Source organism: Aquila chrysaetos, chromosome 5, assembly GCF_900496995.4.
Source record: "Aquila chrysaetos chrysaetos chromosome 5, bAquChr1.4, whole genome shotgun sequence".
Lineage (NCBI taxonomy): Eukaryota > Metazoa > Chordata > Aves > Accipitriformes > Accipitridae > Aquila > Aquila chrysaetos.
In genome coordinates, this window is record NC_044008.1 from 58,564,107 (window position 1) to 58,589,944 (window position 25,838).

At 47.9% G+C, this 25,838-nt stretch overlaps 1 protein-coding gene across 1 annotated transcript in view; it reads right to left on the reverse strand.

Moving 5' to 3' along the window:
• IGDCC3 (immunoglobulin superfamily DCC subclass member 3) overlaps positions 1–25,838 on the reverse strand; it is a 111,090-nt gene that overhangs the window by 15,818 nt on the left and 69,434 nt on the right. The window contains 4 exon segments of the mRNA XM_030014937.1: positions 9,186–9,265; positions 9,267–9,352; positions 17,164–17,322; positions 24,225–24,362. Of these exon segments, the coding sequence (XP_029870797.1) occupies positions 9,186–9,265; positions 9,267–9,352; positions 17,164–17,322; positions 24,225–24,362 (463 nt within the window).

A 25,838-nucleotide genomic window follows, 5' to 3' on the forward strand; every position in this document is an offset into this window, starting at 1 on the left:
TCATTGGCTTACACCAAAACTCGCATGAGCTTTTTGGTTGCTATTTTTCTGTAAGAAATGACCCGAACCTAACAAAATCCATATCCTCTGCTTGCTTCTAGGAAGAAATAAAGTATTTTCTTCTCCTGCAGTGAATTCCAGGTGAACTTGGGACTTGACTGCATACAAGTAAATCCCAAGCACCCCTGCTGATACAAAGGGCACTTCATGGCTTTTTGGGGGTCATAATCAAAGCTGCCTTTTATGTAAATGAAAAATTGTACATGGAAAGTGGAAATGATGAATAGCCTGCCGCTGCCTGCCTGTATGTCAGAACGAATGCTTCTTCTAATTGCAGCAAAATATTGGTCTTCCTCTATTAAAGTTTATTATTGCTGTTTATTTAACATTCATATTTCTGCCTTGCAAATTATTGGGGCCATGGTGAGTGAGCAAATGTTTAACAGTCATCTATTTATGTCCTGTGCCTTTGTTTCCTTGGAAACATTGTAAATGGAATATCAAATGTGATGGTTTCAGCTGATATGGTGATTTTAGAGAATCAGCCCTAAGCTCCTCTCATAGCCACGGGCTCAACGTATCTGATTAAATGGGAGGAGAAAGGCAGAGCTGGAAGAGGGGCACAGGGAGGAAGGACCCGATGTGTGGCTCAACTGTGTCAACAAGGGCTGATTCCTGTGAGGACAGATGGCAGAAGGCAGGATCACGCCATCCAAAAGCTGTACTTGCAGCTCTGCACAAAGCAGATGTGTGGAAGGAGCAGCAGTGCTTCCTTCTGCCCCATCAATGCAGGGATTATTTCCACGCGGCCACTGTGCATCTGAGCAGCCAGGCTGGGCTGGCATACAAGTTGAGAGCAGCTTTAAGCTTCCCAAGCACAAAGCAGCCCAGGAACAACGAGAAGTATTTAGACTCCTCTGCCTCCAAGTGTATCTATTTGCTTTACATGGAGAGAGGAAAAGATGTGAAGGAGGGAAGAAGGGATCCTGGCTGGAAAGCAGCACAAGGAGCCTGATGGCAACAGCATGATGCTGGGGCCAAAGTCATCTCTCTCCTGGGAGGATTGGGGGGTGAGCAAAGCTCCTCTCATGTGACACATGACGTGCTGGATGCCAGTGGTCCTGGAGCAGGACAGCACTTGGCCACTGGGAGCCAGAGCTGGGCAGAGCCATGGACATCCCAGCTGCCTCTCTGCAGAGGTCCCAGGGTGGCCAGTAACACTGTCATGCACAGTCAAGTCAGAAGAAATAAATAAAATAAATTTCCACAAAGTGGACATGGCAAGTAGCTGGAAACTGGCGTCAGGATTTGGAAAGGTCATTTTCATTGAGATTTACAAGGCTATGCTGGGATGTACTGTGTAGTAAGAGCCTTGGCCATCCATTACCTAGGGCCCACGTTACCTGCAATGATGCACAGGCAATGGGCTCAATAAAACACCTGGATTTTTGGTTATGCCTATAAACCTGGGTAAGGAGCAGAAACTGAGTGTGGAGAAGTTGGTGAGCAGAATGTCCAGCATCTAAACACCAGCTTCATGAGAATAAGGGTTTTCTCTCTTTCTGTCGGTCCTTCTAACACCCACAGGCCTCTAAAGGAGGCTGCCAAGCTCCCTGCAAGCCCCAGCGTGAGCTCTGAAGCACGCTGGTAACTGCAATGAGGAGGGCAGGAGCTGGTAGTGAGTTACATGAACCCCAGCGTCATCCCAGCTGATACCTCTGCTGTGCATCCATTTTCATCTTAACTACTGACAAATTCTTCCTGCCTTTGCCCACTGCATCACCCCTCAGGGATGCGGAGGATGCAGCGAGGCAGGGTCAGTGTTCGGTCCGGCAGCTTTCCCAGGTTTTGCTGCTTTTCATCTTTTTCTTAAGGAAGCTCAGACAAAAGGAAAATATGTAGTTGCCGTGCAAGGAGGCGCAGAGCGTCTCTGCGCGTCAACCATCTGAAATATGCAGCGTCCTTTTATTTCTTCCTGTCAACAGGAAAAAAATCTGTCACTTTGGGACATCTGCTGTTGGAAAACTTTCCCGCGAGTGCCAGACTGGCAGCGCCGCGAGCACGTCAGACAAGGCGAGATGCCAGAAGGCTTTCTGCTGGTCACCAAAGCCGCTCAGCGAGCCGAGGGCTCCATCACATCTCTGCACAATGCCCTGACAGGCATTGATGGAAGTGGGGAGAAGAGCTGCTGCAGATTCACACCCGGCTGAGCTGAAATGAGAGGCCTCCGCTGCTCGAAAGCCACGGTATTCCCAAGCTGTCTTCCCAGTTCATAGGCAATCAGGATGACTGATCTGGCTCGGGTCAGGGGTCCGGGCCAGTGACCGGAGATCGGCTTTCCAAAGGCTCCTCTGAAAAAGTCTGAGAACTGAAGGAAGCCTCTTCATCGATTCAGCAGCACAAAGAAGAAGAGGGGCCCATCTGGAAGGATATCAGCATGCGTGCGCACACAGGCGCACAAAAGGGGGAGTGTGATGAAATTAACGCAGAGAGCAGGCTGTGGCTATCAGGGAGAGCATTTTAAGTGCCAGCAGCTACAGAAAGCCACCAGCGCCGCATTCAGATGCCCTGTCCCCGTGCCTCGCTCTGCCTCCGTTAGTTATGGGTCGTATTGTGCCGCACTGTGCCAAATGAACTGCTCCTGGGTTGCGGGCCGGTACTGCACTGGAAAGGAGCTTTTTTCCCCTCCAGTGCTGGTTGTTGGCAGCTTTGCAGAAATGTCCTGTATTTTGAAAGTTGCCTCGTACAGGCTGAGAATAAGGTGCAAAACTTGAAGTGTGACACTCAGCAGCCCAGAGGGACACTGCATATCGTCCCCAGCCCTCTATGAGCATGTTCTTACACCTCCAGAAATTAAATATGCAGGGCTTCCTAGGTGAAATTGGGTCATGTTATGCAGGAGAAGGAACCCTTTCCATACAAACTGGTTTAAATTTAGCAGGTACTGCAGCCCGCTGGCCAGGATCCCAGCCTGATTCTGTGGTTACAGACTCACCCGAGCGCAGTTTCTGGAGGGATGCTGCTGGTCCCAGTGGGGCGCATGGTGCCGTGGGGAACCACCCCACCCTCCCCACCTGTGCCAGATGAAAGGGCCAGCAGACTCTCAGCCTGCAAAGCTGGTTAGAGATGCTGCTTCTTCTCACACCCCTGGGAGAGGACAGAGTCCTTCAGGATGGGGATTTGGCTGTAAGGTGTGTTTTCTGCAAATGGGACGTTCTAAGCAGCGCCACATTTGCTACAGGAGGCACAGCAGTGGCACCACTTCATCCTGAAGTGCTGACCCTTCTTTGCTGGCTTCATGACACCTGGGTTTGCCCTGTCTTGTTACGACATGTGCTGAGCCCTTCTGGGAACTTGCCACTGCTCAGGTACCACACTGGGGACAAGCACTGGCAGGCTCAGCTCCACAATCCAACCTGACACCAAAGTCTCTAGCATTGGAGGCTCTGGGTCCCTTGGTTCAGTTCTGGTCCACATCAGAGGTGGTCTGATCCTTCCAAGGTGGGAAGGACACATCTGACTGGTGCTGCAATGCAGCCCTGCCTTGGAGCACCTCCCAGCAGAGCACTGAGCTCCATGCAGAAGACCTTCAGCAAGTGAGTGGCTCCAATTTCCCATGTATAATTCAAGGACTTTTCAGAGGTCTGTTCCCTCACATCCAAGGCAGGAGGGTCCAACTGCACTGACGGTGGTGGAGCTGTGTCCTCCCATCCCTGCAGAGCTGGGAAGTGCACCCTGTCACAGGCAGGAGACAACAGCCAGAGCCAGCTGCTCCGTGTTACAAGACTTGCTGGTTGTCTGGTGAACATGTTGGCTGCCACTCAACCTGTCTTCACAAGTCAGAGAGTGCAATCACAGATTTAACTGAATCCTGTCCTGGGGAGGGAGCAGAAAAGTCTTTGTATCTGCAGGACCACAGGGAAGCACAAGGGATCTCAGGAAAAGCTACTGGAAGGGAGGGCAGATGCCTATGTTGGTAGGACTGCTAATGCAGACAGCTGGGAGAGCTATCTGCTGCTAAATGGAAAGTCCCTCAAATCTTTTTCCCAGCAAGGGGCACGGGTGCTGGAGAGGAAAAAGAGCTAGCTTAATCCAGGGGAGGCTGATTTTGGGCTTCTCCGTGATGGGCTCAGTCCTGCCTCGAAGGCTCCTGTATAAGGACCATGCTCTGCAGATGTATTTTGCTGTATGCAACAGTTTGAAGAAACGCTTAAAACCCTGAATTGGTGATGCACTTCAAGAGCAGCTCAGCAGAGCAGCACACAGAGAAAAATTACACGGGCAACTTGGTAGCAAAATAATTGCAGCCACATGAGAAGGAGAGACTGATGCCCATCGCTATCAGCTGCTCTGGGGCTGCTGCAGATCCCTTTCATGGGATACAGCTGCGTGATCCCAGCACGGGATCCCTGCTCAGTGCAGGGAAGGTAGGATCATGCTGATGCCCCGCTGTTTAGCAGGGCTTTGGGCACTTGTGCAGAGACCCTCCTTGCAAGGCCATTCCAAGTATCTTCCAAAGTCAAACGCATAAATTATTCTTAAATCAGGAGCAGCTGGTTCACATCCCAGTCCTCCAAATACTTATTTGTCAGGCTTCCAGGAATGGAAATATGATTTGCTATATGGTACCCTTCCCATAATCACCAACGGTCTTCAAACTCATTGCATAAATAACCTGTAGGCTTGCCTGTCCTCCCTTCTAAGGTGTCCAAATCCCTACAAATTCAAGAGTTTGTGGGGTGTGTGCACCATGAAGGGGTGTGTGCACCATGAAGGGATGTACAAACCCATCCGCATCTCTCCGCACCCAGCTAACATGGGTTTTATAGAAAAAAGCCACTTCGTGAATGACAGGCTCTAGTTTCCAATGACACTGGTCCCAAGTGCTTGGGTGTTTGTGCTTCAAGGTCACTCTCCGTATCTGTGCCAGGATTAAGCAGCATGACAAGTGCAAGAAAAGCAAAGTTGTCCTGAAGTTTATTTACGGAAGAGTATTTTCCCTGATGAACCTTGAACATTCACGCCCTTGAAGTGAGTCATTCCCAGAGCACTAAAACAAGTGCAAACCAGTGAGGAAGAATTTAAAAAAGAGACAGTTCATAAGCAAAGGTCACTGAGGAGAGCAAACGCCACCTGAGCCCAGGTTCTAACGAAGCCTTTTTCCGGTGGAACAAATGAAGTCCCTTAATTACCATTTTGTAAATAAAATCTTCTTGGAAAATCAATATTTAGAGCCTGCCTTCTCTGAAGATGTTGGCCTTTGTTCCTTGCTATTATGGCAATATAAACCCCATAGTGTGATATACTTCTAGGCTGAAAATTACCCCCCTGAACCTGATTGGGTCAAAGGAAGAAAAGCAATAAACCTTTCAGAGCTGTAATTCGGGTACTATTTCATGCTTCCTTGTAAATTTTGAAGTAATAACCTAGAAAGCATGATTTTACACAAGCCCATGATTAACTCGGCCAGTAACCGCCCCTTCCTCCTGCAGCAATATGACTGCTTTTGGGCCAGGCTGGTGATGCCAGCTGGGAATTTTGCTGGAAGTGCCCATTACACCTCTCAGGCATTTGGATCATGATCGATCTGAATCACCCCAGGAACAATACGGGCAAAATGGCATCTCTGATCAATAGAGGGACAGACTGTGCAGCTGCTGGACACAGGGACAGCTCCACCAAAGTAAAAAAGACTCCATCAGCTTCTCCATCCGAGAGCATGGTTCAGTGCAGCATCACCCCAACAGCTATCGGCTCCATCCCCAACCCAGGGACTGTATGGCAAGGCAGCCCCATCGTCAGCTCCTTCAGTGATTTTTATTCACAGCTTTTAATGGAAAACCCCACAATTCCCTACGCCTGAGCCTTCATGCATTTTTCATTAACAATTATCCGCTATCCCAGAACTGCTTTTGATTTTTGCTAATCATCGATTGGATATTTTGTTCCCACACAGCTGGCATTTTCAAAACATAACAACCACCTCTGGAGAGGGCACAGCAGAAGGCTGATCTTTAATGCTAATGTGCCCAGAAACTGTCAACACATCAGGTGATGAGAATTCACATCTGAGGGACCGCGAGGGAAGAGGTATTTATCGGACACAGCCTGTGAGGCTTATTTTACTGTGCTTAAAGACTGGAAGTTGCTTAGCAAGTGATCGTCTGATGTTGTACCAGCAGCTGCATCCAACCTGCAGTGAATCCAGTCCTGAAGCTGCTGTCCCATCTCAATGACGATGGGTTTCTGATGTCCCCTGACCTTGAGGGTTTTGCTCTCCTTGGGTTTGCAGTTACTGCACATGAGAGACAGCATGGGGTGACAGAGATGCCAAAGGGCCCTTCACAACTTTGTGAAGCAACAGTTTGATGGACAGATCTTCCCATCGGCTGTGGGCTTGTGCAGACACGCTGCTGCCCACAGGAGTGATGCCTCAAGTTTGCAGGAGCAGAGTGGCATCTTGAACACACCGTGTTCTGCAGGTCTGGACCTTCCTTCCAGCTGTGGTCGTTTACAAGAATGAAGTTGCTCATAATGATACATTTTGCAATCAATTAGCACATTATATGATTTGGGATGATTTACTCTTTTTTTTCTAAAAAACCCTTTGGGGGCATTCAGACCTTTATTGCCATATTAAGCAGAGTTTAATCCAAATGAATTTTCTAGGAAACCATGTAATCTAATTAAAAAGCTCATAGTGCAGTTTAGTAGCTTCATTACTAGTAGATTCAAGATCCATCGTTACACAGACAAATATTTTCCAAGTGCAATAGACTGATAAATCCAAGGCATAATCACAGACTGATTCTGCCTGGAACTAAATGGCTTACAGCACTTAGTCATGCCCATGAGAATGAAACAAAGGACACCTTGAAAAAGCTCAGGAAAAAAAACAGTCGTTGATCTGTTTCCTCCAATTCACGGAGCACCCAACCCTGCTGTACCAGCGAGGGCATTTTTCAGACTGATAGCTTTGCAAACCACCAGGCATGGCCACTTGCCTGAAGTTGGCGGTCAGAGTAGACCAAGACTAGCACAAAAAAAGCCAAAAGTTCAACATCATTGAGTACGATGGCCTTAGGGTTCAGCTTTACAATCACTTTACTATAGCTTGAGAAGATGCCACGTGTCAGCTGAGCCCCAGTAACTGGCTGAGCTCTTCCAGCCTGTGCCAGATGCAATGTAATCTGATCATTTAACTCACAGTGGAGAAGGCTGACGCTAAATTGCCTTAAATGATTGCCATAAGAAAACGATTACAGCTATGTTCGCCAAGTCGCAGTTCACATGCACGTGTAGTGCAGCTCCAGCCACAGGAACCTGGCCAGGAGACATGACCATGACCAAAGACCCTACTTTTACCTTCCTCAAACAGTGAAGAGGAATGATTTCACTGGCAAGACATCTGCACGAGATGCAGAGCTGGACTCAGTGTGAGTTTTGTCATGGATTTAATGACTACTTGTAAAATGTTTGGTCACTTCTGACTTTGCTTCCTGGTCAATAAAAAGGGGATGCATTAATTTCCCTTCTCCCATTTCTGCTCTGTTCATATCGTAAGGGCAGACATGCCTCAGAAACCCATGCAATGAACTAGAAGACCATGAGCCTGGATTGAGTGGCGTCTCTATGTGCACACACAAAGTTCCCTGAAGCTCTAAAAACTTCCAGCTTGGAGAAAACCTCCACTGATTGATTTTATTACAACTCACACCTTATCCTTCTTGCAACTCACGTCCTTCCCTCCTTCACATAACAAAGCTTTAAAAAAGCCTCCAACCTCAAAACAAAAAGCCATATTATAGAGAGACTTAGAAAAATAAAACTGCTGTTCTCTCCTGAGGAACAAGCCATGGTGCCTGCACAGCACTTCCCAACAGTCTAAACTGAAGGTCTGGACCCTCCAGCATTGTTGGGTAGTTGCATTCATGAGATGCATTTGTTAGTACAGATAGCAGCTATATGACACCACAGAGTACAAATCTCTACCAATAATTTAGGTGTACAACACAGGTCGTATTATTTTTCAGTATACTGTTCCATGTTATTTCCATAGAAACTCTGTTGTCAACTTGTAATTTTCCCACTAAGTGCATCCTACCATATCATTTCTTCAGTACAAACATCCCCATCCCCTCGCACAAAAATGCAGTTATTTGGTACTCAGAGAAAACACTCTCCCCCAGTGAGATAAAAGGCTGAAGTTTAGTGAAAATCAGCTTCCACGCAAATATTATTTCAAATGTATTTGCATTTGCACACCCAGGCAGGTCAATGGTCAGGGGTTAAAGCGTGGTTCCTCCACTGCGGAGTGAGTGTGGTCCCTTCCAACTCCAGGGATAACGTTTAGTCTTTCCAGAAATACCCAGATGATGATCAGGACTGAAGGCAAACTTTTGCTGGGTTCCTGCATCATCAAAGTGTAATGCTGATGTCCTGGCACAATAAACCACGAAGCGCTGAAATGTAAGCCTACAAAGTGCAACTAGTAGGACTGGAGCAGTATTTTAGTTTATCAAAGCCCAAGCTGAATCCACATATCTGCTTCTGAACATTACCACCCTCACATTAGCTCTTTGCTAATGCAGAAAGCAAGCCAGCATCTCTCTCACTTCTCTTTCCACTGGAGTCCAGATAGTTCAAAATAATGGCTTTTAATTTAGCCTCCCTCAAAAGCAGGTTGAGGGAGCACTGCATCAGTCTGAGGGATGCGTGACAGCAACCCACCTCACCTGCTGAAGCCGAGCCAGCTCTAAAGCACTCCCTTCTCAAGGTGCTCGAGCAGCAGGGCTGCAGTCTCTCGGGATCACTCATGCCCCTCTTGGCCTCGAGCACGTTAGCCATTGCCCAGTGCAATGGTGCTACAGCGAAAGCAGGGCTTACACGGCTCACAAGGACGTGCTGCAGACCCCACTGCTCTCTGCCAGCCTTCATCAGCTGGTCCAAAATTTACTGCACACATTTGCCTCAAATCTGCTATCTGCGCAAAAGCTGAAGCCTGCGTGAGCTAACTTGCTCTTTGCCCAAGAATTACACCTGCAGGGAGAGCTACTTCTGGACCATCAGGTAGGCGATGTCAGTCGTCCAGATTGAAACTGGGGAAATGGCACAACCCAGCTGTGTGTCTCACACTGCCCTCCACCCCGTGCTGCAGTGCCAGCGGCCAGTGCACGAGGACTTACCTGTTGTTATTTTTCAGCTTAATGTGGTCACTGGTCTCCAGGATCTGCCCATTCCTCAGCCACGTGATCTGGGGGGGGGGGTTCCCCTTGGGCCACACACGTGAAGATGGCGGTAGTCCCCACGGGCCGGGAAATGGACTGGGGATGCTGCACAAACTCTGCGGGGGCTGCAAGGAGGAAGGAGAAGCAGGATGAGAAAAGTCATGATAACGCCACTTTATCCTGGTATGAAGAGCAACCTCGTAGCTTGGGCTTCAATAAGCCTCGTCTGTCTGGGAACATGGAATACTTGGCCAACCCACAGCATAGGCAGCAGATAACTATGGTTTGGATGGTGTGTCCGTAATCAATGCAATGCTGCAATTTGGTTGCCCATCCTAGCAGTCACGGCTTCATACAAGGCACCTGAAGGTCATCTCAGTGCTGTATGGAGTGCCAAGGTGAGTCCTGCAGGGTTCAGGCAAACAGCAACAGGGTCTAAGCCCAACCACCTCTCTCCAGTCTCCCACTGAAAGCAACCCCAATGCTGCAAAATAATCCATATCTGACAAAGGTTATTTAAAAATGCACCCTGCCTGTAAGGGGAACAGGCTGGAAGGTCAGCAGTCTCCAGTTGTTTGCACACATGTAAAACGGAAAGCGCGTATAACCCTTCATAGTGTGTGGCACCATGCAGGGCCATCACCTTGTCAGAAACAAGCCCTCTACTATGGAGGCTTGCAAAAATTGGCACATATTGACAGTATGAAGAGTGGTAAGGAAGGAAGACTGCAACTACATGCAGCAATTATAGTATTTGCGGTTGGGGAGATCTGCTGTTTCATCAATGCCAGAGCTAGAGCAACGCCCTGGCTTTGCCCTAAGGACCCATATGACATTAGCAAACTGCTTGCAAAGGGAAAGAAATTTATGGATGTGCATACAGCAATCCGTCAGGTTGTTCTTTCCCCAGTAAATATCAGATTTGCTGCAGACTCTCCTGGTAGCAATAGACTGGGGAGCCTTTTCTACCCCAGATCTGCAGCCTGGGACCCTTGGGGTCCTGCCAAGCCTGGCAGTAGACCCCACCACGTCTGGATCTGCTGCTCACCTCGTAACCAAATGTTTCGACCTTTAACAATAACATTTTTAAACGGAAAGTGATTTCCCCCCTTCCACCAATTCAAAATAGATTTAAAATAATTTATCAGAATAAACCAGCATATCAGCCTACAGAAAGCAGGGCCTGAAAGACACTGCCAAATAGGTGAGTTTATTCAAGTAGTTACGCTTCAAAGGGCAAAGTGATAAATATACTCAATGTTGGTGCTGAAACCTAAAATCAGGTGGAACCAGCAGCAGCTGCAATGAAGACAAACAGATGAGAAGCATGGGCCTGTAATGAATTTACCGACTAGCATCACATAATGGATGGCTGGTGTTAAATTTTTCCGACAAAAGCAAAATTATCCAGGGAGACACGCTCAGTGCCACTCGCTGGCGTTTTCCAAGCATGGGGTTGGTGGGCTCTGCCACCAGGAGAGATGCTGGGATGGGAGAAGGGAGCAAACTGATCCAGCAAGCTGTGTTGAGGGGTGGCCAGGCTGCAGGCAGGAGCAGTTATTTAAGAGCTGAGCTTTGTGGTTCATGGCCAAAAATACCCCTCAGGGTTTGCTGCAGGAGCACAGGGTGATAAAGCTCTTCCCCAGCTGTGTGCATGCAAGGGAAGAGCATCGCTGCTCTGTAACAAGGCCAAACTGCAGCCAAAGGGGCTTGTGTGTAAGAGCGAAGTCACGCACGTTATAAGTCCTGCAAGCAGAAAGACACAGAAATTCACTGAAGAGCCTGTCTACCTTGAAGGAGCCCCCTCTTTCATTTTTAATAATCAAAGGGAAGTGGTGCATGGCAGGTCTGACTTATGTTAGCGGCAGGAGGTATCTGCCGGCAGAGTTTATTGTCAGGCCACTTCTATCGGCACTCAGGCCTACTAATGAACCCGATTTCAGCAACCTAATGGACACATATTTCCAGAACCTCCTGCTAAACTTCCCCAGGTGCCAATCGATCCCGTGTCCTTTTATTTCCCTCCTACATTTTTCCCCCTCTTGACTTATAAATTAAAATAAAATTCAGGATGGGTTCAATAAAAATTGGAAGCATGGACAAACAGGGGGAAAAACCCCTCTTCCCTGCAGTGAATGGTCCCTTTGTGGCATACAGTGCGAGCATTAGAGACTTGATTTTCAAGACTTCCTTAACCTCCTGCCCCCCGCTTTGTGCTGGCGCAGTTTTGCAGGAGCAATTATTTTGCAAGTGGCTGAGCACCTCCCTGCTTTCATCTGGGCTCACGAGTTGCACCCGCAATACTCGCAGGTGCAAACCCACAATGCCAAGGAAGGGCGCAGCCATCTTCCAGTTCCTCGCTGCAGCTTCATTAAAGATCCTGCTGCTTGGCTCTTTGCCTCTGCCTCCCCCCTGCTTCACCAAATCTCAAACACGTCATTTGTTCCAGCAGAAACAAAGTTTAAATATGGAAAGAAGCATCCGGCGTAACCCTTCTGGAATCGCCGGCTCTCCTTATCCTCCCTTATTAGCCTGTGTCAAGAGGGAGTAATTGGAGCGGTGTCGCGTGTGACTCGGGGGTAACAAACGTGCAGCTGCAGCCGCTGGCTCGGTGCCAGCGATGCTATTCAGGACCGCGGCCCCTTGGGTTCCTCGGGTCTCTGCTCCCCTCCGCTGTCCCTCCTCTTCGCTGTCTTGCTAAACACAACCAGATCAAAACCCCAGCCCCTGTTTAACTTGCTTAAACTCTCTGGGGAGCTGGCGGCCACTCCTTTGAACGGCTCCCACCTCCACTGTGTCGAGCTGTCCCTGCTCAGTGGCATCCCTTGCTGCAAGACATGGGATGTCCTTCCGCTGTTCCTGCTCCTCCTGTCCCCATCACCAGCTTCCAACAGCATCAGAGGAAGGACATGGTCCAGGTGCCACCAGGGTCTTAACATGGGGACAGACGTCATTGCAAGGAGATGCCCCTCTGCTACCCCGGACCAGGGTGTACCCGACTCGGTATTCGTACCAGCGTCCCCAGGCAGGGTACCCTGAGATGGCTGCTGGTGCATGGTCTCGGGGCGAATGGCTCCTTTCCTGGGCAGAAGAACGTCTGCCCTTCTCCTCCCAGGTCCTCTCCCTGCCTTTTCAAATGATTTTGACAGGAACTGAGAGTTTGCCACCTCTGGCCCTGGGTTAGTGGAAAAGGAGAAGCAGCAAAGCCCTGCCTTCAGCCAAGCCCTGCCTGCTGCCAGCCCTCTACTCCCCTCGTCATTCATAATTAATAGAGCATCTTGTCAGTGCTCATCTCACCCTGCACGGAGGCACAGTGGCCTGAACGCCTCTCCCCCTTCCACACTACATGCCAAAAGGCCAACGCAGGCAGCGAGAGGAAGCAGTTCTCAGTCCTCCGTGAAGATCTTAACGAAGATATTAATGAAGATCACTGTTAAGAGCAGAGGATTCAAACCTGGCAAGGAGGAGTTGGCAGGATCCAGCCCTGGCTTGTGGAGTATGAAGAAACCAGAGCATTGATTATTCAGGACTTAATGGGAGGGAGGGGATCATGCAGTTTTAATGAATATTTAAAGGCGTGACATTGGTATCAAAAAGCAATAACGCTTAATACCACTCTCGGAATCGTTAATGAAGAGCTTCAATAGCTTTTACTGTGTTCAACAAACTGTGATAGCATGAAGATGCACCGTAACAGTGGGTTGTAAGAGACCTGGACAGGCTCCATCTCTTTAGGGACATCTCATCTCAGCAGTGATCAGCCACCACTGTGTCCGCAAGATAACAGTGAGCTTCGCTGCCCTTGCCATGAGTTTCCAGTGCAGTGCTTATTGCAGCGCCCGACAGCTCACTGAGAAAGGCTGTCCTAAGGATCAGGGAGCACTGACAGCTGATGCACCGGTGCCAGACGAATCCTTGCCCCTTGCGCCTCAGTACAAAGCTGACATTAATTCTCAAGGAGCCAGAGTGGCAGGGTGAGGGAGGGAGGCTGGGGTGAGGAGAAGGAAGAATAACATGGAAACAACAAAACCTCATAAATTGGCTACCAGAACCTACAATAAGGGTATAAAGGAGAAGACAGATCAACAGGGAAGTCAGTCAAGCACGGCATCAGATGACAGGAGATTTAAGAAAAAGAACTGCTGCCCACTTGGCTTCTCTCCGTTGACTACAGAGGATGCCCAGATGCTTACATAAGTAACTTAAATAGTTAAGTTGTAGAGCTGGTGGGATTGCTGGGGCCAAAGATGGAACCCGTGACTGTGTCCCCTGGGAAACAGGCAGAGACCACTCAAGGAGGCCGTCATGGAGGCTGTCCATCAGCCCTCAGTAGGTATCATGAACTTCTTGTCCTGGCAAGGTGCAGGCTGGAGCTCCACAGCAGTGGGACGTGTTCCTATGTCACCTACTGGCATGCTCCTGGGAGGATGCTCCAGAGGGCTCAGGCACCCCAGCTCACTCCAGCATCCCAATGGATGAGATCCAAGTGCCCACCTGTCCCTGTGTCGTGGCTTTTCTTGAGAAGGAAAACATGGGCAGGAAGGGAACTGCTCCATGGGGCACACTGACCCACGCAGCATGTACTGAAGCTGTTTTTGCAGCATGAATTTAGGGCTAAACTCGAGGACAAACCAAGTGCCACAGAGCCAAGCCTAAAACACAGCAACTGCAATACATCTGCTGATGAATTCAACATCACAGCCAAGGTTTGCAATGCCAGCGAGCAAGAACGATGGAAGAAACATCAGGAAACGCAGCGGTGCCCAGATCTGCTGGACCAAGAAGCGCCGCCCGGTTCTGCTGGCAGAAAGCAAGGCGAACAAGGCAGTCATTGTCAGCAGAGCCTTCAAAAACATGTCCTTAAGATGGGCACTCATTTATGAGATGGGATCTCATTTTTCTGCATAGCTTTCAGGAGGAAATGAAGCGTGGAGTGGAGAACACTGGTGACCATCTGGCCATTCACAGCCCATCAGTTTGTTATGACACCAAACACATAATAAAGCACAAAAGATTGCACAGGAGGTAGAGAGAAAGCGCTTTGATTTTTTCTTTTTTCCTTGCCACCGAAGCCTGCTCTTCCCTTGCACCACACGCACGCACACCCTCCGTTTCAGCCGGCGACGCATTCGGCCCTTCGACAACTCCCCCCGTGAGACTTTCATTTGCAGCCCGGCACAAAGCAATATTCAAATGGCTGTGTCGGGATCTGAAGAGAAAATGGAAACTTTCTTGTGTGAGAACCTTACAAAAGAGATCAAAGGAGCCTAAATGGCCAGGGGAGGGCAGGAAGGGAGGGAGCGGGGGATTGACGCCTTCTCCTCTGAAGGGAGGAGGAATTCCCAGGAAGATAATAAGACGGCATTAGATGATCTGAAGGAGAGCCTGCAATGGGAAAGGACATTACTGCCAGAGCAAGAACAGAGCCCTGCGCTGGGACACCTCTGCCCATGTGGATGCTGGGATGGGGACGAGGACCACCCCTGGCAGCAGGAGGGAGGACGTGGTCTCTGTCCCATCCTCCCGCTAACTCCTTGCCTTACAACAGGAAACATCGCCCTTTCTCCCCCAGTTTCCCACCTATAAAACTGAGCCTCCTTCAAAAGACGTGGGGCAAGTTAATTTGTGCCTCCAGGCACTTCAAGGGCCCCTGCATAAAGGCAGCAAGTACCTGGCCTGGCGTGCTTTGAGGACGCTGTATTGTCCTAGCCCTGTGCTAACTTCCTCTCCAACCAGGCTTTTGATAGCCTGCTCTTTGCTTTTATTCTCTTTACGGATGTAATTTGCATCCCTGACATCTCGACAAAGATAAAACCCACGGTCTCCCATGTCAGTCATTATTGCTGTTTTCTTCCCAGACAAACCTGAACAGCAATTATTTGTACCTCTCAGCTGGAAAATTTAGGCAAAATGAGATTCATAGGAAGGAAAAGCTGCTTCCAGAGGGAGTCAGAACAAACCTGAGATGAGCCCAGCTGCCTGGCCAGGGTCTGGCCACGGCTACCTTCCGTGGGGAATGGCAGCCCCCAGAAAAACATGAAGCATTTTATGGATGGGCAACACCGGTTGGGGTCCTGGATGCTGCAGCTCATGTCTAAGGGCTACACCAAGGATGCAGTGGCCACGATCCTCCATACCACTGCCAACTTCTCTGCTAATGCTGAATGCAGAAGCATTCCACAGTGAGGCTGGGCTCCAATGGCCCTGTGACTACCATTTTAGGGACAAATTCTCATCTTGGTTCCCTGGGTGAAAATCCACAGTAATTCTACCCCAGATGAACTCCAGCACTAGACCAGCTGCTCAGGAGCTAATGTTCAAATCTCCGAAGAGACTGAAAACTGCTGATCTGTAGCAATGAGAAGTTGTGCTGCCTTTCCCCCTCTCATCCAATTGCTAACAGGAGCAGTCAACAGTATTCAATAGCTCTATTTTTACAACTTCATAGATTTTCCAAGTATTTTCTTTCAGGTCTGCCTGCCTGCCTCCTGGACATCAGCTTGGCATTTGGGTTTAGTAGACCTCTGCTACATGTACCACGTGCAGAGCTGTCCTGCAGCAGCTCTAAAGGACTTGTGTCAGTACAGTGAGGTTGTTCTTAATGCCTGTGTTGGTGTTTCTTAATAAGGGGACTCAGAGCTGTGCCCATCCCCAGCCAGCTGGGAGGCCCCCTCGTTGCATTGCTCACCCAGAAATCCAACAACAAAAGAAACAGTGAGTTTTCACCTCCTCTCATGTCTGATCAGCACCAGGGACTCAGGAGGCATGACCAGCCCTGTATAAGCACCCTTTCTACATTGCTCCTTGCTGCTCCCAAGGCAAAGGGGAAAAGGGATGCCAGCACCCAGGGACCATGGCTGCTACACAAGCGGTGTGGTGCCAGATCACCGCCAGTGACTCCTGGGACCTGTCAGGTGAGCATCAAGGTTGGAGCAGGGCACTTTCCCCATCACCAGCATGAAAGGTTCAATTAGCTCGCTCCGGCAGGAGGTGTATAATTTTAGATTCAGGATATCATCAGTCAATGGTTAATGAGTGAACTGATGAGAGCGCGAGATGCTTTAAGTGGACTAGCTTGACGAGGAGGTGAGTGCCTGTAATCAGGGGCGGATTACTGCCATTCAGAGCACACTGCCAGCTGGGCTTGCCTTCTGAAATACTTGCCTGGCTCCCCTCACCATGGAGACTGGTCGCAAGGAGCATGTGGAGGGGACTTGTTTGGTTTCTTGAGTGCTGACCTCTACTCTGGTCTGAATCACCCTTTACAAGTGGCATTTCAAGACAGTTGCTGTGGGGAGCAACCTGCATCTCTGGGGCATGGCCCCCAAACGGTGCTTTCCTCATGTCATGGCAAGGGGCTCAGATACAGTGTTGACTGCTAAAGAAAACATTCTCACTGACTTTTTGGAAATGGTTTTAGACTTACTGGTGCCATTTCAGTTGGAGAGCAATACTCTGTGAGTGATATCCACTCCTGGATATCACTGCAGGAGCGATATCTATCATGCAGAAGGATCCAATAGGAGAGCAGTGCCCATGTCCCCATATCACTAAGGACCATGCAGAGGTGAGAGATTAAATTGGCTGATTAATTCAGCCCAGGCTTTCTGCTGAGATGTACAAGTATGATAACAAGTAACAACTGGTGCCTGTTAAGCCAGATAAATGCCTGTGATGGGGTGGGAAACCATTGCAACCCATGCAGCTGAGGCCTCAGTTGATTGATACCTGGTTGCCACTCATCATTGTGGGACACAGAGACATACACCCACCTGGAAAACCATGTGTCTAGAGAAGAAGTCCTTTGTCTGATACCATCAGAGAAGCAAAGTCAGCATCTGTCCAACCCATCACAGTGCTCAGGCGACACGTAGAGCCTGTGCAGAGGGCACAGCGAAGTGGGCATCACCGCTCCCCAAGGCCCAGGTTTGCTTACCTTGTACAACGAGCCTGCCCTGCGCAGTCCTTCGCACCCGAGTGCCGGGTTTGTTCGCGGCGCACACATAGATGCCAGAATGCTGCACGGTGAGGTCTGATATCATGAGATTTCCTGTCCCCAGTACCTGGATCCCCTCCACACCAATTGGTCGGCCATCTGAAAGAAAGGGAAAAGAGTAAGAGTGACATGCTGGACCTTTGAGTGAGGTCCACAGTGAGGTCCAATCTAAGCACTTATGGAGTGGTGCCATGCTCTGTTACTGGGATTTGCCAAGTAAAGTCAGTGGGTTTTAGCTGATGCTCTTAGCAGAACTGCTTCTGGAGAAAACCAGGATCCTCAGGGGTTTGCCCAAACCCACACTTTGTGCTGCTTGGAAAACCAAGGCATCATCACAGGAGACGTGAGAGCTTTCAGCTACCCATTCAGATCAAGATGAAGCACCCAGAACACTTTTCAACAGAATAGTTAAACTGAGTTAAATCATATCTGCTTCTTACATTTAACTGATCAGGGATCCAACCAGCTCAACAGCCTGCTCCAAACAGAGGTGCTCTGGGGAGGAGACCAGCCAACCTACAGCAGTACTTCCCTGATGCACTCTCCCAGACACCAGCAATTTATGACTTGGTGATTTCCTGAGCCAGAAGTTATGCCTTTTTGCCTTCTAACCCTTGATGGATTTTTGTGGCTTTGGAAACTAGGTGAACACTGGATTTTCGATTCCTTAGCTCTTGAACACACAAGAGTTCAGGGCCAAGGAGCCAAACTCTGAGCTGGTGGTTAGATCTGCTCAGCTGCTCTGGCTTGGAAGAGCAACTGGAAAGGGCTGCCTCCATCCTGAGTGCTAGGTCTGAGGCAGGCTGGCTGGAGAGCAGCGAAGTTTCCAAAAAACCATGCCTGGGCTCCAGCACAAGGTCTTCAAAATTGAAGCGCTTAACATGAAATAGTTCAGTATCAGTGAATTCACCTTTTTCCAACAAAGCCTGTTTTCACTGGAAAGTTCCCAGCCAGCTCTAATTACAATGTGTTTCATTAGTATCAGGCTATTGCATTTTATTGTTTCATTGGTTTGTGTTTTAAGACACTGTCTGACAAAGGCAGCTCTAAATCAGTCCTAGCATGTGTCAGGGTGTCTGAGCAGAGGGGCAAGGCAGAGGTGTAGTTTTACTGGAGGAGCAGTTAAAAGAGCACACTTCATCAGATGGGAAACGGCAATCCAGTTCCTCTCTTGCCTTTGCTCATGGAGAAGGCTAAAGAACCTACAGAAATGGGATAAGCAAGCACCAGCCCTGGTGATCTCCCCACCTGACCATGCTACAAGCCCTCCATATATGTGTGCTCTGCAACAGCAGAAGAGCCTGTGTCTTGTGCTTCAAAGTTGTGGCTAGTAAAAGGAAAAATTAATCTGAAAAATTCCTCCTTGGAGCTCTATTGGTCTGTGCCATAATCTTGCTAAGGAAATGGAAGAAGCCAAATAAAACCAGAACTGCTCTGTAGGAAGCAGTGGGTCATGGGGAAAGATCTGAGATGCTCTAGCTGGTCTCCACTCCTGTAGGCCACCTCCTGAGAGATGCTAGGTGATAGCTGTTCAACCTGCTTTAAAATCTATCATCATCCAGTGGGCAGAACAGTTTCCAAGGACATTTAGTGCTGAAGGACCTCAGACTCAGGCTGGTTACCAATATTCACAGCACAGAACCACTTCAGTGGCTGCATCTGGTGTAATCCAGCAACAGGAAACCTTCATGAAAAGCACAGAGGGAAACGCAAGTTGCCATGCAGTTGCTGCAGTCACCCTGAGACACCCCATTACCCCCAAGGATTTCCTTCATAGGCTCTGCTTTACAACAACACGGCCCCTGACAGAGACCTGGCTCATGCCTGACCTCGGGCAGGCTTCATGCTTCAACACAGACAGGCATGCAGGGCTAGTTAAAAGTTATCTTGCAATCGTATGCTTTAGCTGTAATATCATGCTTTGCATAATAAAGAATATTATGAGGATTTGGGCCATTCATAACCAACAGGTTCTGGGATAGATTGGAAAAACGGGAAGGCAAAGCAGCATTCAAGGAGAGGGACAAAATAACCATCAACCCAGAAATGCCACTTTGCAACTTGCTGCTCAGCACGTGCTTGGATCCCCATGGAAAGGCACGTGATGGGACGGAGAGCAAGTGTCTCTGGCAGCATTAGTGAGAGCAGCGCACATTCATCAGCTCTCAAGCCTGGGCCATAGAAGTGAGGGATCCCATTTCAGATGAACGGCAGCATCCTGCTAGGAAACACCGGCAAAAGAAGGACTGAAAGCTACAAAGCACTTCACATATCTCCTGCTATGCTCTTTATATATTGTTTTTCAGGAAATTTTTAAACTTAAAGGTTTCCTTGCTTCATTAGGCAGGCAATGCCAGACCACTTCATTATTTGCATTGCAAAGAAAAATGCTCAGGTCTTTCAGAGAGAGAAAAACAATGTCATTAAATGATTAAATGATCACATAGCTGGCCAAGCCACTGCAGCAGTAAATGGCTCAGCCATAAAAAGGACAGTAAAACATGACCTGTCCCACATTTAATGAGCAATAAGAAGGAACCATTCCTTTCAAACATCATTTGAACTGAAGTGTAAAGAGGTCTGAATTAAATTCAAATTGAACTTGATTTCATCTTTTAAATTAGACCTTTTGGAAGTCCATATTTACAACAGGCGTAAAAATCAAATCTTTCTCTCGAGGGAGGGATGGGACCAGTGAAGGTGCAAAGTGGCCATACCTGGATGCTTCATCACATCATTGCCTTAAGAAATACCACAGAAATGTGACTTGAATGTCAGTAGTTTTACTGTATTATTTATAACATGCTACATAATTTAAGCATGCAAAGACCCAGCCTGCACCTGGGTCCAAATACCAGCATCGATACGTCCTCAGTTATCTCACTAGCTGCAACTATTAATTAGAGGTGTGGTGGTCTAAAGAAACATCTCCTGTCAACCAAGCATCCTTCATTTCCCTGAAGAACAAAGCTCTCCAGCTCAGAAACCTCAGGAGATCTGCCATTTGATTCAGAGACTGTGGCCACTTCTAACAGCCAGCAAAGATCACTGTGCCAGATCATCCTATATGCCTCTTACTCAACTCCTCCCTTCCAAAAAGCACCAAAAAGGGCTTCTAGAGAAATATCTCTACTTTCCCAGCCTGCTCCATCCTTCTTACTGTACTGTGCTTCACTCAACCTGAGCCATTCTGTGTTCAGTTGGAAGGTCTTCAGCTAATATCAAGTCCAACTTAGTAACACTGACAACACATATAAATAATACAGAGTATTTACACAAGAAATTCCTTGCATCCTGAAAGCTCAGCACTTTTCAGAAGCGCTGTGCAGGGGGACTGATGTCTCACACCTGCTTTGCAAAGGTTGCTATCTATTTTAACCCTGTTTCCCTTACACAGAGACCTGAAGAGTGGCTTGGATCAACGGATCCAAACCCTGAAAACCCACCTTCCTGGCATCACTTGCCATCACGAAGTCATCTCTCCATGGAGGAGATCTGAAAGACTGCAAAAGCTAACACTGTTGCTCAGTTCCCAAAGCTCTCAGGACCCACACAGGCTTGAAACTGCTGCTCATTTAACATGACCTTCTACAGTTCCTTTTACGAAGTCAAAAGCAGAAAATTTGAGGGCTGAAAACAAACCAGTCTGGGTGGAAATGTCTGACAGATTCTCTCTGTCGATCCTCAGTTGATGAGGGCAGAAGGGGGAGGTTCAGCTGGTTGTGAAGAGCAGCCAGGCAACCCATTAATAAAGGAGACGGTTCTCCAAATGGGAGATGCTCCCAAAAGATATTCTGGCTATGGGCAAGTAGAGGCTTCCAGGTTCCCCATTGGGGTGAAGTCTGGATGAAAGATGCCTGCGGTTTGGGAGCCACATTATTTATTTTTCCAAGGTGTATGTGATGCTTTATGGAGTCCATTCCCGCCTGCTAACCAAGTGATTGGCACACCGGCACCAATTACGGAGACCCGTTAAAACGTGCCAGGCGATATGAATATGCAACAACACGAACGCCTTTCTTTTATAAGTAGCAAGTAGAAAGAAAGTAACAACTTTCTAATGTTGATCATTTAGGTCTTTTGTGAATTCTTTGTATTGTGCCATAGTAGCCTTCCACTTTTTAGACACATGGGTCTCCTGCTCCGGCGGACACTGGGCACTGTGGATTAGCATATTTAGAGTACATTGCAACAGTTGACTATTCAGTATGTGAAGTGGTGAAATTTACTCTATTATTTCTAAACACTTACAGGAACGGTGCTCCTGTCAACCAGTCAGCCACCTATTGCAAGCTTCTGTGTCCAATAAGTTACCAATTAATTGGCTCCTACAATTGTTGTATAGTTTACTTCTTGAATGGCTCCCTCTTTAGTAATTTCCTTCCCATTGTGCGACCCTTTCTGACAACTTCTGTATAATGCTATCAGATAATCACTGTCTTTTCTTTCCTGCCTCACTTTTCTGTATCTCTCTAAATAGTTTATTATTCTGCCTTGGTACCTTTTATGGAGGCCAGCTCAGTGGCCTGTCAGTTAAAGGGTAAGGATACATTAAAATCGTCATTCATTCAAAAGGCTTTGCAGTAAGTGCCCAGGATATTCATTTGTGCACACATACAGGTCCAAGCCTGAAGTGCGCAGCTCTGAAAGGAAAAGCCCTATCTTCCCTGAACAAACCCTTAATGATTTTACATTTCTCTCAGAGCCTGCTCTCTAATGAATGTTGACATTTCATGCACGGTGAGACACAGGAATTCTGTTTGTGGTCAGGGGCTACAACATATTCCCAAGGAAATTAAATTCAAAATTGATTGTGTGACACTCAAAAACTGGCCCAGAATTTGAATGATTTCCTTCAAGCAAAATATAGATGCCTTTCCCACTGAAAACCACCCAGGCTTTAGCAAAGCCAAAGCAAAAAGTGCAAATATTGTTTATGGCTTGCTTTCCCCTGCACCAGAAAGCTGTAAAAGCAAAATTGTTCTTTTGCTCCTTTCTGATAGAAGAAATGCCACAACATCAAAACTGTGAGCAATGGGGTTCAGTCAGACACTCCAAAACGGCAGCATCCCTGTGCAAAGAGCCAGCACCACGGCAATGCCACGACTCTTCTTTATTTCAACCAGGCAAGAAAGATGTTCACATAAAATTGACTTTTTTTGTTTAAATTAAGTCAGGCCTACTGCTAAAGCAGCTGCATCTCTCTAAGATTTTGTGGCCACGATTTTTTTATTTCTGGGAGTGGATTAAAGGGGTTTTTTTCTAAGTTGAGTAAATTAACTGGGTATTTAAGCTAAACCAGCTCTGTAGGAGGAACTTCAGGAAGACCACCTTTACACAAGAGGAAACCACATGTACAGATGACAGATGCTCAGAGGACTTCCCTGTCCAGCATAAACCCCTCTCCCTCCTCCTGATCACACAGACATGGAGACATGAAAGCACTTCTGCAATGGCTACAAAGAGATGACAAACCCACCAACTCATCAGAGAGCCTGTACGCCACATCGCTGTTGAGATCGGTGTAATACTAAACAAGATCTTGTGATGCTTTGGACAGGAAACATTCCTGTTGAAGGGGAGGGAAAATAACGGGATCTCTTTCCCATTCAATATCTCTAATTCTGCTGCTGTGCTGCAAAGCAGTGTGGAGAGGGTATTTATTTTTGGTGGAAGGCAATGCTGAGCTCAGACCATCCAGACAAACATCACATGAAGCTATTACATCTTCATTATTGCACTGCTCTATAGAGACAAGTGTTTTGAAGAAGGTAATAAGCACTTATAATTAAGGCAATTATAAAGTAGTTTATTATAGTGGAGCGCTAACATAGAGCCGCCTTGTGTCCAAGAGAACCAAAACAGTGATACAGCGTACCTGGGGAATTTTTAAAACAGCATCAATCTGACGGTTATGGCTCTGGAGGAAAAAAAAAAAACCAGCTAGTGGCAGACACAAGCTGATTTTACAAGCCACCAGAGGATGCAAGCAGGAGATCAAACATGGAGAAATCGTGCGATTGATGCTGGATATGTGTCCTCGTCCCCTGGCAGACAGCTCTGGAGTGGGAAGTCACCCTTTCCACGAGCTGGACCCTGACCGTTGGAGAGTCACAGGGGTGAAGTCCCACATCCAGCACAGCTCCATGAAGCTGGATTACCCCTGTTTGTGCTTCACAGCCACCTTTGGGGACTCAGGGAGATTAGCATCCCCAAAATGACGTGACCTCGCAGACCACAAGGGCTTGGGAAATACTAACTGAACACAACCCCACAGTGCACACAGGTGGAGTTACAAGCTCCGGAAGATAAAACAAAAGCCATTAGCTCTTTGCCCAGCACAGATTTCTGTAGGGCAATGGAAGTGTTGCTCCGAGCAAAATCGTTTCTGAGCTACTATCACAAAGTTAGAACCTAAAATAACCCTTGCTTTCAGACTGGGAGAAAGATAGCACTTTGCCCTTCCTTGCTTGTATGATGCCATCAGACACTGCCTCTGGTTTCCATGCTGATTAAAAAAATATCATGGACCCCAGCAGCAAGTGTTTGTTTTTTCACAGCTTCAGACACGTTACTTTAAACACTCTCTTCCCCTCAAAATTTTTTTAAAACTCCCTGAACAGGCAGCGAGTTTCTTTCAAGTCTGTTTTATGCGAAAGATGTGTTTGTGTAGGATTTTGCTTGTCTAGGCCAACAATGGCGGTGTTTTTGATGCAGCTGAAGAAGATGCTGTCACTCGAGGAAAGATAAAATTATCACCTTTCATGAAATGTCTGCAGGCTTAACCAACCCATTTCTCTAACAGGTAAAAACAGGATCTTGGCAGAAAGAAAAACCAAAGTGTAGGCACGAGGATGCAAAGCACTTCAAGCCTACAACTTCAGTGGGAAGGGAAAGGGTGAATCACTTGTTGCATAAAATAGTCAGTGGCACCTACCTATTTCCCAGGTGACAGTTATAGAGAGGAGGAGGAGGAAATCCTGGTCACCGCCAGGGCTTACCTAGGCGGCTCCAGGAGACGATGGGTCGGGGATTGCCTGTTGCAATGCACTCCAGCACAGCGGTCTGGTGCACCGTCAGTGTGAGGTTCTCTGGACCAACGAGAATCATGGGGTCCTTGTAAACGGTGGAGTGCGAGCCTGCAAGGACAGCATCATCGTTAAAAGGTGTCTGATTCTCTCTTGTTTAATGGAAACACCGAGGGCTTCATGCATCCTCTAAGTACAAATGATGTGGCTGGGGTAATCATCAATAAATTTGAGATGTACATGAAACAAAAGGAGCACAATGTTTGTGTGACAGTCACATCGTCTGAATGTGTTTTAAGTGTGCACTGAATATTCCTGGGGAAAACCCCTCAGCCAACCGTCCCAGCCAAAAGCAGCCCTGTTAAGACCCAGATATGGGCAGCACAAAGAAGGAACCATGCTGTGAACTGCAGAGAGCAGATGTGCCAGAAAAACATGGTATATAGGGAGGACACAAGCTGCAGGACAGCTCGTGCAGACAGGAATGCAAATAAATGAAGGAGTTCCAAGCATCTTTGAGATGCTTGAGCATCTCAAGCCAGAAAGTAATCCATGCAGTCCACAGTGCCTAAATCTGCCTCTCTGTGAGCATCCTCTCTTGCTGTTGGTGTCATTTGCTCCAGAAGTCCTGTCCTGGGACACAGAAAGCAACGGAGGTGCCAGTCCCTGACTCCTGCTGAGTATCTTTTTGAGAGGAAACTCAAGGAAACTCCTCTGATGACTGCAGCCCACAGGGTGGTCATTTCCCTGCCTTTTACAGCACCCCTGTCCTGGCCCACTCTGGTGTAACTGGGTGCAGGGAGAGGATGCATCCCATTGCTCTGATATAATCATGATACAATCATTGCTCACAATGCAATTGCTAATCATTTATTTGCACTACAGTAACACCAAGTGGCAGCAACCAAGAATGAAACTCGATTGATGCACAGACCCATAATAAAATCAAGCCCTGGCACAAGGACTCTGGAAACCAGACGGGCACAGGACAAGCAAAAGAAACCACATTTCACCAGACAGGAGGAGACCAGGGGACAAAATCATCATCCTGTGTCAGGTATACCACAGCTGAACCAGCATCTCCTAAGTCCCTAAAAAGTGCCTTATCCCTGGGCCAAAGGTCCCATCAGCCTTCACTCTCATCTGTTGGAAGCAGGAGAGGAGGGGAAAAAGTAGATATTCTCAGTTCTCCATCAGTAAACAGGAACACTGATAATCTCTGCATTAGCCTTCTCCCCTTTTCCAACAAGAGCTGGGTTATACTCCAGATATGCTGAGGTCAAGCAGTGTTTAAGGAATTACACCAATCTAACAGCTGTTGCTGGCAAAAATGCTCTGTACACCTGCAGAGAGAAATATTTGGGGTGGTCATCTGCCCCTGAGCAGGAGAGGGACACAGGGAGGGCTGGGGATCTGAGCTCTGCCATGGGCCGGGCTTTGCTGTAGGGGCCATCCCACGCTGACTCCTGTACATGGACTTCCCGATGTCCAAAAAGCTTGTCAAAGAGAAGTGATCCACCAAAACCCATCTACAAGGGCTTTTCCCCAAGAAAAAAACTCTTTTCTTCTGGCACTTTTTAGCATTAC